Source organism: Taudactylus pleione, unplaced genomic scaffold (assembly GCF_031769625.1).
Source record: "Taudactylus pleione unplaced genomic scaffold, aTauple2 ptg000244l, whole genome shotgun sequence".
Taxonomy (NCBI): Eukaryota; Metazoa; Chordata; class Amphibia; order Anura; family Myobatrachidae; genus Taudactylus; species Taudactylus pleione.
In genome coordinates this window covers 1,179,683-1,193,855 of record NW_028284646.1, presented here as the reverse complement: position 1 = coordinate 1,193,855, position 14,173 = coordinate 1,179,683, and the positions used below count along the sequence as shown (strand labels likewise).

At 40.2% G+C, this 14,173-nt stretch overlaps 1 protein-coding gene across 5 annotated transcripts in view; it reads left to right on the top strand.

The window, feature by feature from the left end:
- Nucleotides 1-14,173, top strand: part of MLIP (muscular LMNA interacting protein) — a 258,418-nt gene that overhangs the window by 143,687 nt on the left and 100,558 nt on the right. For all 5 annotated transcript variants that reach the window (XM_088479668.1, XM_088479670.1, XM_088479667.1 and 2 more), the window contains exon 4: nt 12,581-12,727. In XM_088479668.1, coding sequence (XP_088335794.1) covers nt 12,581-12,727 — 147 coding nt within the window. The remainder of the gene's footprint in view (nt 1-12,580; nt 12,728-14,173) is intronic.

Genomic DNA, 14,173 nt, shown 5'->3' with positions numbered 1-14,173 from the left:
TAGTCTGGTATGTGTGTCCTAGATTCCTGTCATATGTGTTTTAAAACCCCCAGGAGAAGTCTGTTTGGAAAATAGACTAGAATTGTCGGCTTTGGTGAAAAGCCGGAATGGGTCCTGGGGGTGTGGATGTGAGGAGTAGCCTGGTAGCAGGCTCATTAGGGCTTGCACCTGGAAATGGTGTGATAAGCTAGGTTTAGTTGTGGCTGAGTGTCTCACACCCGGGAGAGCAGGCCCGCAGGCTAGCTTGCTCTGAGACACTATTTGATACAACCTGTAAGTACTATGGACGTGAACATATTTAGTCTCCTGATAGTGAGGGAATCTACTGTCTAGTTAGAGCCCATATGGGCTAGGATTATGTTTGTGTTTTGTTTTATTTATGTGCCCTGTACAATAAAGACTGGTTCGACCAGCTTATACGAGAAACCCCAGAATTGTGTCCTGTTTCTCTGGCTGTTGTGTGTGAAGGAGGGAGCCCATCTACCCAGGAGAGGGACCCCTATCCCGACTGTGTCACAGTATCTATATATATATTTAGATATATTGAGATATAGATCTAAAAAAATGTTTACATATAGATATATATATTGCGCTATATATTTATATATATGTGTGTGCGTATAATATATATATATATATATATATATATATATATATACACAGTCAGGTGCATAAATATTGGGACATTGACAGAATTCTCATATTTTGGCCTCTATTCACCACCAACTGCAGATGGACAATGGCCCAAAGCATACCGCAAAAGCAACCAAAGAGTTTTTTAAGGCTAAAAAGTGGAATGTTATGCAATGGCCTAGTCAATCCCCTGACCTGAATCCGATTGAGCATGCATTTCACTTGATGAAGACAAAACTGAAGGGAAAATGCCCGAAGAACAAGCAGGAACTGAAGACATTTGCAGTAGAGGCCTGGCAGAGCATCACCAGGGATGAAGCCCAGCATCGGTTGTAATTCCTACACCATTCACCTGATTTGGATGTAATTACCCTCAAATTAAATCTGAAAGTCTGCAGTCAAAGCACATCTTGTTTGTTTCATTTCAAAGCCATTGTGGTGGTGAACAGAGGCCAAAATATGAGAATTCTGTCAATGTCCCAATATTTATGCACCTGACTGTGTGTGTATATATATATATATATATATATATATATATATATATATATATATATATATATATATAGTATTTATATCTAAATATTTCTCTCTAGAGAGAGTGATTATATAATTAGACATACAAAGTTGCCTGAAGTTACATTTGGCAAGCTCCAGCCTCAGATATTAGGAAAAAAAAAAAGTGCGGTTTTACACTGATTGCAATCGCATCATAAGCAATTAAAGGGCACATCGATAGCTCTGATGAGAACACATGACTCTGCCAAGTAATCATGATAGGCGCGTAGGGTGACGGCTGCGTCCGTCAGACTACTGCGAGTGTAGTCGTCGCTCGTTCTATTACGGTAGGTGTGTTTTCATTGTCATGGGTGGTTACCCGCTTGCGCTGTGCGTTGCGAGCGATCGCTCGTTTTGCATTTTCTCGCTCTAAGCAACTGCGAGTGATCGCGCCTTAGCGACCGGGTCTGAATCAGGTCCTGTGCCAAAGTATATAAAACATTTAATGCCACATAAAATTCAACAATACATAAAAATGTATATAAACAATTTTTAATAATATAAAATATTACTATTACAAATCTCTACAAATCTCTTAGGATGCTCTTGATACTAAGGGATAAATTTACTAAAGTGAGAGTTTTTAGAAGAGAGTTTTAAAAGTGATGTTGCCCATAGCAACCAATGAGATTCTACTCAACATTTATCTAGAAGATAATAGCTAGGATCTGATTGGTTGCTATGGGCAACATCACTTTTAAAACTCAGGGCCTCATTCAGACCCGCTCGCAAGCACTGAGCGCTCGCAAGCGGATCGATGTAGAGGCCCTGCGCATGCGCAGCGGCAACACTGCACGTGCGTGAGCCCCGGAGCGAGCTAGAAATCACTTGCTCCAGCGCTTGCATCCAAAAGGGGCGGCTGTCGATGTTGATCGACAGCTCGTCCAGTTTGGAAGGCAGGTTGTGGGGTGGCTGGCCATTTGGGGGTGGCCCCACTGACATCACTCGTGATGTCAGTGGTGAGCTTCCGGCTCTATTAGAGCCGAAAGCTCACTGGGGCTTGCGGCAGACGAGACCCTACCACAAGGGTCTTGTCGCAAGCCCCGATGGTGTCGATGGTCTTGACCATCGCGACCAACAACCTGGCCGCTCGCTAAAGCTGTGAGTGGTCACCCACAGCTTAGCGAGTGGCCAGGAGGCTGGCTCTTTACAGAGAAGCGGCCGCCCTCATTCAGAGCGAGCGCTCACATTTTGCGAGTGGCTCTGAATGAGGTACTCACTTCTAAACACTCTCACTTTAGTAAATTTACCCCTAAGTATCTAAACCACTGTTGAATACTAGTCAAAAATGTTCACTTAATTTATAGCTATGTAGCTTGTATTCTTATGCTGTGTACACACCTAAATGACTGGCAATCGTGCCGATGTTCAGTGCGATTTGCCTTCACCCTGGACATCGCATGATTGCGATGTTCCATCCTTCATTAATATGTACAGCCTCACATGCGATATCATGTGATTGACTATGCAGCATGGCCAATCAAACGATATCGCATGCGACCACGGGAGTGCACAAATCGGGCATACACACTGCATGATATGCCCGATTTGTCATTCTGATTTGGCCAAATCATGTCGATATCATCCTGGTGTGTATGCACGCTTGAAAATAAAATTAACACAAATCACAGTTTGCTCAAGCACTCTGTTAGCAATCACAAGTTTAAAAAGTTTCCGTAATGTGGGATCCAGCTGCTAATTATTTTAAATAGGAGTCCACATTGTGGCACTATCAAAACATGATTACATTATAACATCATCGAGTGTTGAGATATTGGATTTTCGTGGGCTGATACATCTGAGTACAGGTGAGCAAGCCAGATTTCTGCATACACCAAAAATATTACAGAAATATTGTTACACCAATACTATTAAAACTTGTGATTGCTAACAGCGTGCTTGAGCAAACTGCAACTAGAGAGAGACTGAAGGAGAAGACAAAACTAAGTTATTCCCCTAAGTATGTTGGACTTGTAGTGTAGACTTCTTTATTTGCTTTGCCAGGACCAGGGTGGTCAAGATCTTGCAACTGGATCACTACATTTAGGCAGACATGCTTGATCCTAGGTTTATGTCACATGTAATATCTTTCTATTAAATAGCTCTTTGACAGCAAGTTGTTAGCTCAGATGGCACATGACACGATGACGTCTCCTGGTCCAGTTTCTCCTACAATTGCTGCTTCCAGGAAAAACACTGGACGTTTCCATGAGACCCACTGTGGGTGAGGATGATGAGTCAACTCAACACATCATAGTGAAACACAATTTTTACTTCTGGTCAGGCTTAATAGTATTGCTCAAAATTATTGACACCTCTACTGTGATTCATCCTGATACACCAAACATCAATAAACTGGTGGAGGATTATTTTAATGACAATGTACAAATTAGCATGTCCCACAGTCCTTTTGATTATTGGGAGGGAAAAAAGGCAATTTGGAGCTCCTTGTACAAACTAGTTTAGAAAGAGTGTTTAGCACAACCAAGTACCTTGTTAGTGATCAGTGTAGGAGACTACTTTCTCAAAATGTTGAAATACTGGTTTTCAGAATAATTAACTACAAATTCAGGGCCTGATTCAATACGTATTGCTATTGCGATCACAGCTGCGATTATGCATGCAGGTCGGCTGCCAAAAAATGCTAATGACTACAATCACAAAGCTAGTATACAGATGCCCAAAGCCAGCAAAGAGGCACCCACTACTGCTTTCCCACATCCATAATACCTTGCAATCCTGCGTATACATCAGTACCATTGAGTAACATTGCCTCCTTACGTACAATTACAACAGGTATGACCTTACTCAGATTGTTACCTCATCACACAGTGAGTTCACAAGCTGCGTATGCAATCATGATGGCTAATTTATGCATGCCCAGGTAACAGTGTTCAGAAGGACAGGCACATCTGTATTTCTCCGACCACTCCCCTGCCACCACCCTCAAACACTGACTTGATGTCACTCACTCTAAGATGGCTTTGTAACTGCCTAGGCGAATGCAGGGCAATGACAATGCTAACTCACACATGTGCACTGCAGTGCGTACTCATGTGCAATGTGCACCATAGACTGATCTGCGTACGCAGTTGCAATTGTGATCCATGATGAATCAGGCCCTCAGTGAGGAAGATATTTGCTGCCAAATGCAACAAAGTACAGACACTTCTGTAATGGTGGATTCCAGTGGGGATAAGCTAACATTGTGTGAAGATGATGTTAACACTGATGAGGGTGAGGAGAATGAGGATGATAATGACATCTTCACAGTGTATAAATTATTAAAAATGCTGTTAGCCACCTTAAGATAGCTTGTTTTGTGGAAGCCAAAACAAACCAAGCACTACAGCCACAACAGTGGCAGTCCTTGTTGCTGAACGGCTTGATTTTTTAAACTGTGCATGTCCTTTTTAATATACAACATAAGGGTGGGCCGGCACAATTCCATTGTGCACCACTTTGCATTATGGGCTTTCCAAGATGTGTTTTTGACAGTGCATATTACTGTACCTCACAGTGTTGTTTTATATCTTGCAATGCCATCCATTTTAGTTGCTTATTTCTTAAGTGTTTTCCATTTCTCAGGGTTTTTTTACAGTAATAATAACACTAATCAATCAATCTGAATCTACTACTTACTCCTATCCCCAATGGGCACAAAAAAAATGTTTTACCGTGATTCCACTAATACTCCACCTCTATTTACTTGTGCTGGCCTTGGGCCTCTGATCTAGTTCTTGATTAATGAAAACATTCTATTGCATTGCATACTGTACTTTATTTTAAACTGTCATCCTATTTGCCACTGCAGTGCAACTGTTTCCTAGATGTGCTATATCCTTTTTTAAACTGCCATGTGTTTGTGCCGCTGCTTTTTCACTTAGTTTAGCCAGTCAGCTCACTATATGGGTGAAAACAGTATTGTAAGCTGTGAGGTAGTCAAAATTGACTGGAAATGACTGGAAAATAATGTAAGTGAGGTTAATAGTACTGTAGGAACAAAAATAGGCCCAACTTACATGAATTTAGTGGTTTTTATAATTCTCTCTAAAAAATATCCAGATCCAAAACACTTGAGTCTGGTTTTGGCAAAACCAAAACCAAAACATGACGATGAATTAGAACCAAAACCAAACCAAAACATGGGGGTCCGCGCACTTCTCTACTATAAATAGAATAACAAGATCATTGCCAGTTACTTAATATATAATACAGTGAGCACAGTGGCTAACATTAACTGCTTATTATCCTGTATTCATTTAACTAAACCTACTGTATATAAAAGAAAAAAATAAGGAATATCATGAAACACTTGAGTTTCTAATAATACCCCAGCATGCTAACCTATGACAAATTATTTTGACAGCTATTTATAAGATCGAGAACGCACTATATTTAACATATACTAAATAATAGTGTTTACTGTAATAATGTCTATTACATATCACATACTGTAATCTGTGCCAATATATTTCCATTGCAATAGGGAATACTCTGTACGTTAATAATAGTGACCCACTCATTCTCATATTCATTCAAGTATCTGATATACAAATTATAAGATTTACACTTTACACATAAGGAAACAGAAAATAAATGTACTTCTTAAACACTCGTCTCTTCATTTTCTATCTTTTTGTATTTGTGTAGTTTTTTGTTATAAGATTTTTGCTGGTGTTATTAGAATTATTTAATGACTATAATAAAAGTTATATTTTATTCCATTTAGTACACCACTCTAAGAAACTAGAGATGTGTGGTTCGGTTCCCCAGAAATCTGTAACCACCCGAATGTTGTGAATCCAGATAAATCTGAGTCGCGGTTCTGATGTTTTCGTGGTTTGTAATTTGGATTTTAAATCTGAATTTCAGGTTTTGGATTGCATAAATTACATAATTTTAGCTGTTTTTAAAAACTGTGTATCCATTTTTTTTAGATCCAAAACCAAAACACTTGAGGGTGGTTTTGCAAAACGAAAATCAAAAACGAAGATGAATCCGAATCCAAAACAAAACACGGGGTTCAGTGCACATCTCTATAAGAAACACTTCTCTCTTTTGTAGTATATCAGTTTTGGTTGTATAATCCCGTGTGAATAATACATTGACATATATCTATTTATATGTCAAAGTATGATCGCATTGATGAAAAGTTCTCCCTGTTTGTGTCTGATGTACAGACAACATGTTGCCAGTCTGTAATTATTTGCTTGTCGCAGCAACTCATACACATGAGCTTCAACAATTGTACAAACCCAAAATTAAATATTGATGTGAACATTCTTTTTCTTGTTTTATGTGTATAAAATATATGCAATGATTCATATAATTGAACTTCTAGCGAGTGAATTTCACAAAAGCAAATATGACACTACACTACAGGATACATTCATTGGTGATCTCACCAAAGGACAGTATATTAACAAAAGATTGAAGTGACCTATATAATGTATTGTAGCATGGCATGTGAATTTCTGTTTGATATATTCATGACAATTAACAGTTTTAATCAATTGAGATAATTGATGCTGCTACTACTTACTTCTATCCCCAATGGGCCCAAGAGGATATTGACTGAAATAAGAGTGATGTGCAAGAGCATCATACAATTGATTCATTATTTCTATTATGAACTTAACATTTGGTTTTACCACCCACTGCCATTCAGTACTGTAATAAATGGTAAAGAGAGTATTGCACACAGTCTGCATGAAATGCTAAGTTTGTCAGATGTCTAACTGCTGTTCCCTTTGGTTGTGGCCTGAGTAAAGGAAAAACAAACACTGCTATGTTGTTTAATGTATAGTATATTCTTCATTAGTGATCACCAGTTTTAGGGTGTGTAGCCTTGGTATTTTGCTTCTATAGTGCAACACATGGAAAGAGGTATAGCTGGAATACTCTGAGGTTGTAGCCACAGAATACCCTGTGGTGCTTAACACAGTAGGCACAAATGCCAAAGGAACAGCTTAGCACACAGTGTGGGATTTCCGTAGCATGCAACAAGGTACACGGATGTGTAGGCACAGTTTGTACAGGGCGTAGCATACAATAAGGTACATGGAAGTGTTGGCACTGTTTGAACACATGCAGCATGTAATAAGGTGCAGTACACTGAGGTATTGGCACTAGTTTAGCAGTGCACAGCATGCAGCAAGGTACACGGATGTGTAGGCACAGTTTGTACAGAGCGTAGCATACAATAAGGTACACGGAAGTGTTGGCACTGTTTGAACACATGCAGCATGTAATAAGGTGCAGTACACTGAGGTATTGGCACTAGTTTAGCAGCGCACAGCATGCAGCAAGGTACACAGATGTGTTGGCACAGTTTGTACAGGGCGTAGCATACAATAAGGTACATGGAAGTGTTGGCACTGTTTGAACACATGCAGCATGTAATAAGGTGCAGTACACTGAGGTATTGGCACTAGTTTAGCAGTGCACAGCATGCAGCAAGGTACACGGATGTGTAGGCACAGTTTGTACAGAGCGTAGCATACAATAAGGTACATGGAAGTGTTGGCACTGTTTGAACACATGCAGCATGTAATAAGGTGCAGTACACGGAGGTATTGGCACTAGTTTAGCAGTGCACAGCATGCAGCAAGGTACACGGATGTGTAGGCACAGTTTGTACAGGGCGTAGCATACAATAAGGTACATGGAAGTGTTGGCACTGTTTGAACACATGCAGCATGTAATAAGGTGCAGTACACGGAGGTATTGGCACTAGTTTAGCAGCGCACAGCATGCAGCAAGGTACACAGATGTGTTGGCACTGTTTGTACAGAGCGTAGCATACAATAAGGTACACGGAAGTGTTGGCACTGTTTGAACACATGCAGCATGTAATAAGGTGCAGTACACTGAGGTATTGGCACTAGTTTAGCAGTGCACAGCATGCAGCAAGGTACACGGAAGTGTAGGCACAGTTTGTACAGAGCGTAGCATACAATAAGGTACATGGAAGTGTTGGCACTGTTTGAACACATGCAGCATGTAATAAGGTGCAGTACACTGAGGTATTGGCACTAGTTTAGCAGCGCACAGCATGCAGCAAGGTACACGGATGTGTAGGCACAGTTTGTACAGGGCGTAGCATATAATAAGGTACATGGAAGTGTTGGCACTGTTTGAACACATGCAGCATGTAATAAGGTGCAGTACACTGAGGTATTGGCACTAGTTTAGCAGCGCACAGCATGCAGCAAGGTACACGGATGTGTAGGCACAGTTTGTACAGAGCGTAGCATACAATAAGGTACACGGAAGTGTTGGCACTGTTTGAACACATGCAGCATGTAATAAGGTGCAGTACACGGAGGTATTGGCACTAGTTTAGCAGCGCACAGCAGCAAGGTACACAGATGTGTTGGCACTGTTTGTACAGCACGGGGTGCATAGGATATATAGGTTAGCACTGTTTGGACAGCACATAGCATGTAACGAGATACACTTTTGTGCTGGCATTGTAGAAACAGCACATAGTGTGCAATGAGAGGGACAGATGTGTTGGCAATGTGGGAACAACGCATACCGTGCAATGAGATACACAGAGTATATTGCAATAACCCTGGAGTTTAAAACAGACAGTTTACACACAGTATACACACCCACACAGATAATAAATGCAAACAGGTGGAATTTACACAACCAAATACCATGGCACAGAGTCTAAGACCCCCACCAGACTTTACCAGGAATCTCCGCAAGAGGATATGGACTTTACTCAGGTCGCAGCCCAGTGTAGTTGTTACCCACCATTCAGCAATGAACACATTTCTGCTTATACGCACGCACTGCAGTTGCTAATATCAGCGGTGATATTTAAATGTTTGCATTCACATTGCATGCACAGCCAGACATAAGGACGCCCACTTCCCCTTACTCACATCCGTATACTTGGACAACATAGCGAAGCAATTGGCAACATTGAGTAACAGCGGACCCATATGCACAGTTAAGGCAGGTCAGACCTCACACAGGAATTGCTAATTTCTGCTCATGCTATGAGGCCTCAGGTAGTGAATGGTATCTCAGTGGCATAATTTATGCATGCCCATGCAATGGCATTGAAACGCATTGGCATGCCTGCATCTACCCGACCACCCCCTCGTCACCACCCACAAATGGCACTTCCTGTCAATCACTCTGCTCTGGGTCTGCCTAGCCTCTGCAAATGCCGTTCCCATCGCAATTGCTAGTTTGCGCACGTGCACTGTGATGCAATGTGAATTAATCGACTGATTGCATGCGTATTAGCAACTGTTTTCCTTGCTGAATCATGCCCAGAGTACTTAGCTGGCATGAGGACTCTGCCTGGAAACACCACAGATGAAAATGCCAAAGTATGCCTATGGCGGTTAATGACAGTATGTCCATCATGGCTAATGGCATAGCATGCCCATAGTGGCTTATAACACAATATGCCTATGGCACAGTAGGTCTATGGTAGCCAATGGCACAGGAGCCACTCACCATGCCTTCTGCTGTGACAGCTGTTCTGCTTCTGTAGGTACTGGCGCACGCAAACTGTAACAACAGTATTATTGCTTTCACTGAAGCCTCACTTCAGTCTCTGGCAGAAGTCCTCTATGACAGTGTGCTTCACTGCAGTTTTACATGATTGGTGGATAGCGCCAGCCTTCCACCAATCAGTGTTTTGATACTCCCACAACAACTGTGATTGGTGGATTACCAGTACTATCAAACAATCCACACTGCTAGCAGCCAACAGTGGACAGTGGAGTATGGACCAGTCATAGCTAGCGGCGGCCAGGAGACAGGCAGGCAGAATGCTGGCCGGCCACTCTGATTGTGGCCAGAGAGTATCCTCTGCCTGCCCCCTGGCTGGTGTGGCCCCAAATGCCTAAAAGTATCCCAGCATGGGAACCGGATGGCACCTTGCCCCCCTGGCTCAGCCTACCTCTAACCAGTCTTATTGGCTACTTTCCTGGACTGATCCTGAATGTGTCTTTGAAAGTAAACAAACAATAAATACTACAAGTCATAGAGCTTCATTTAGAGTAAATCCAAAAGGGTGCAAATGTACACCTGAACAAACCATGTTGCAATTCAAGGAGGCAAATGCAATTGCTTATGTTGCCTACTACACACAAATACTGGATAGAGTAACTTTCTTTTTTTAGTGAGATTTAAGCTGGGTACTCACTCGGCAATATATTGCTCATTCTATTGATGAGCAATATATTGCGAGTGCATTGGCGGGGATGTACACGCAATATATGTGTGAACAACATAGTTCACAGACATATCAGGTCAGCCCTGCAGTACAGCTGATATCTGAAAGATATATTGGTGCGTCTGGCTGTGTGTATAGGCAACCCACTGACTGCCCGTACACTTGCTGCAGGGACCACCGACACTGACATCTCAACCTGGCGGATATATTTAAATGCCTGCAGAGTTGTGATGTCAGCCCATACACATCGAGTGACCAATTGGTAAGTGTATATAGCTTAGCAATTGGCTGATCTGACAGTGGATTGTCAAAATGTGTGTACCCAGCATTAGAATTGAGCTAGGATGCAGTCCCTTCCTCTTTCTAAATCTGTAATCAAATTTTAAACATTCCCCCCTCCACAAAAGCACATCATAGGTTTGCCATAGTAGACAACATTGACAACATTGTAACTTGTAACTTAATAAACATTGCAGTGAAAAATTAGGATACACTTGCACAGCAAAAGTATTTTTTCCCTGTTGCAACATCGCACATTTGAGCTTGTACACTGTGTGCTTATTTTATGCCACTGCTCATGAATCTACCACGTGTTATAGCATGTTTTGCAAATGATCAGTTTAAACAGTTTCTCTGGGAGATGCATGAATTGGAATATATTGTAACTCCATTTGCATTCCTATCTAGTTGCAATCATACATGCTTATCTAAATTACTAAAATAAGTCTAGTATTTATGCACACAATATATGAAAATTGGCTGCAGTTGATAGCTCAAACTTGAAAATGTTCCCAATTTTCTAGGATATTGTACAGTAAAAAAAATCTGTCTGCCTTAGTTCTTTCACCGCCAGAGGGTTGCAGAAATTTTGTACTTCAAGTGACCTAGTCATTTTTGAAAATTTTGATTTACATCAGTTGCTATGAATGGTTCTTTGTACACACTGGGCTTCATGCTGCGTTGAAGGCATTTACATCAGGCCAGATGTACAATACCTCTACACAAATTACCCAATTATGTGTGTATGCTAAGCTACATGTATCTTAAGTAGAGATATGCGCTGACCCCCATGTTTTATTTTTAGTTTTAGATGTTTTCTTTTTCAAAAAACTTATAAAAAGTTTTTTAAAGCAGCTGAACTCATGTAATTTTTGCAATTCAAAACTCCAAATTCAAATTTAAAATCCAAATTCTGAACCGCAGGAAGATCAGAACTGTGACTCGGATCTGTCTAGGCGACTTTGACTTTGCGAGTCCATATGACTGTGTGTTTTCATTTGCTTGGAAGGAGGATCTACCATAGATCAGCAGTGTTGATTTTTATATATTCAAATGTGGCTATATTACATTCACACATATTTTAATATGTGCAGGTCTATTTACTGAATATTATTTCATTTTATTATACTTTTTATTTTTTATTTTTCATTCATCATTTATTTTTTGTGTTTGTGATTTTAGTGTTATTAAATTGTAAAATTATCATGACCCACTGTCTATTTAGTGATCACTTAATCCATTTTAGTGCTGTTTTTTCTAACCCAATATTCATGTCAGTATTGAGGAAGAGACATTTCTTTAAAGCAAAAATAAGACCGCATCCACCACTAATGCTATTAGCCATTACAAATTACAGGACTGAACTACTGTTAATTTATTCATCATATGGAACTACATAGGGCACATCGTGTAAACTTATTTCAATTAATAAATGTAAAATAAGAGTTAAAGTGCAGAAGTGATTTGAGTAGGAGGTCAAGAAATACAAGTGTGCTGTAAATGGATGTGGACATTGAAAGTTTAAGTGCTAGTTATCTGTGGCAAGCACTGTCTAAAATAATGATCATGAGTAAACAAGAATATGTAAGCACTCTTTGCCCTTAGCATTTGATTTTTCTAGAATATTGTCAATAGATTACAGTTTATTGAGAAAGTATCTGCACTTGTTTCTTAGCATTTTATAATTGAAGGTTTATTGAATCACAATGTCAAAAGTGCAGAGCAGTCTGCTAATAGAAAAATGTCAGTACTGTACTTTGATTTACTTTATTTGACATTTGTTACTAATCAGCCAAAGAAAATTGACATGTTTTTCTTAAATCTTTTATATGTTTTTATAATACATTTTGTTGTAAGCCTAAATATAAGACCTAAGTCTGTTTATTTTTTTGTTCTCATTATCAGGATTCACTTAATCAAAGTGGAACGAACCTTCTGACTTTTACGTTTGTGCCTGAAACAGGAAGACTTCCTTCTCAGGTGTTGCTTGAAAAGAATTTAAAGCTTCCACCTATAATTGTTGTGGAACACAAAGGAGGAATGACACAAAAGGTATCACTATGGACAAATAATATAGACACTATATTTAAGAGTGAGTGTAAACCACGTTCAATTACATAAATTTTTACTATTAGATCAGGGATTAAAGTAAAAACATATATAGGAAAGTCAGCGATGCATTCCACCCAAATCTCCAGATTAAGGTTCACATGTCCCTGGAGCTAAAATGTATTAAAGGCCCATTGTATGCCACTGCAGGGGGTGTGCCCAATGCAGTGGGGGCCTGACAAATGATGTTGGGGATGTGACCAGTGCTGAGGGGGTCTAGCACCATAGAGGGAATAACTAGCACCTACCACCAACCACCTTAATCTCCTTCCCCTCTTCATCAATAGTGTAATGTGGCAGTCTACAAATTAACAAATTCAAATACCCCTTGTTCTCATAACCCTAATATGACATATCATTCAATTAGCCCCAAATCCGTAAACTACCAGGGATATTTTTCACCTGTCTGAGGCATTGTGGTAGCAAAATCAAATTGACCTATCACAGATCTTATGAATTTTTCGAGCCAATAAAACAGGATCTAATTGAATTGCCTGAAGGAAAAAAAATGCAGCAAGTCCTGTTTTTTTTGCCCAAAAAATTATCAGGGCTAATTGAACTCCTCTCTAGAACTAGACACCACAGTGATAATTCAAAAAGAGTAACTCAGTGCCACTTATATACTGTATATTAGAGCTGTGTGCCGGCCCCTGTTTTTTGGTTTTGGATCTGGATTAATTTTGTGTATTGGTTTTGGTTCTGGTTTTGGATCTGTATTTTTTTTTATCGGAAAAACAGCTAAATTCACATAATGTTTTTGTTCCTACAATATTATTAACTTCAATAACATTAATTTCCAGTAATTTTCAGTCAATTTTGACCACCTCACAGCATGTTTGCAGAACTTGCCTTGCTTGCTGGTACTTGTGGTTCTTCAAGTATTGGCAAGTAAGGCAGGCTTGCTGGGACCGGTAGTCCCCCGTAAGAGACAATAATATCTTTTCTAACTTTTATACCTTGAACTCGGCACCCACCGCCACCAGAGGTGCTGAGTGGGGTCGTTACTTTCCTAGGAATCCCTGACTTCAGCTGACTAGCAAGGATTCAGGAGCCTTGTGCTGGTTGTGTAAAATATCGGGGACCACTAAGTTATTGTTCTCCCATATTTACACAATCAGGACCCAAAAACGGCATTCTCAGCCAACCAGCTTCCTGTTACCATGGTAAAGGCTGCTGGTTGGATCCGGCAGCCTGCACTCTGGCTCTAAAACATGGGACATCCAACACCATGAGGATAGTGTTTTGCCTAGTTTTTAAGGGTTCTGAGTTGAATTCAGTCCCAGTTCGGAATCGCTTGGGGTACCGATTCGAACTTCTCTCCAGCACTGATTTTGACAAATTTTTTATAAGAATATATATTATGATTGCAATAGTAAGGTTAGTATAAGG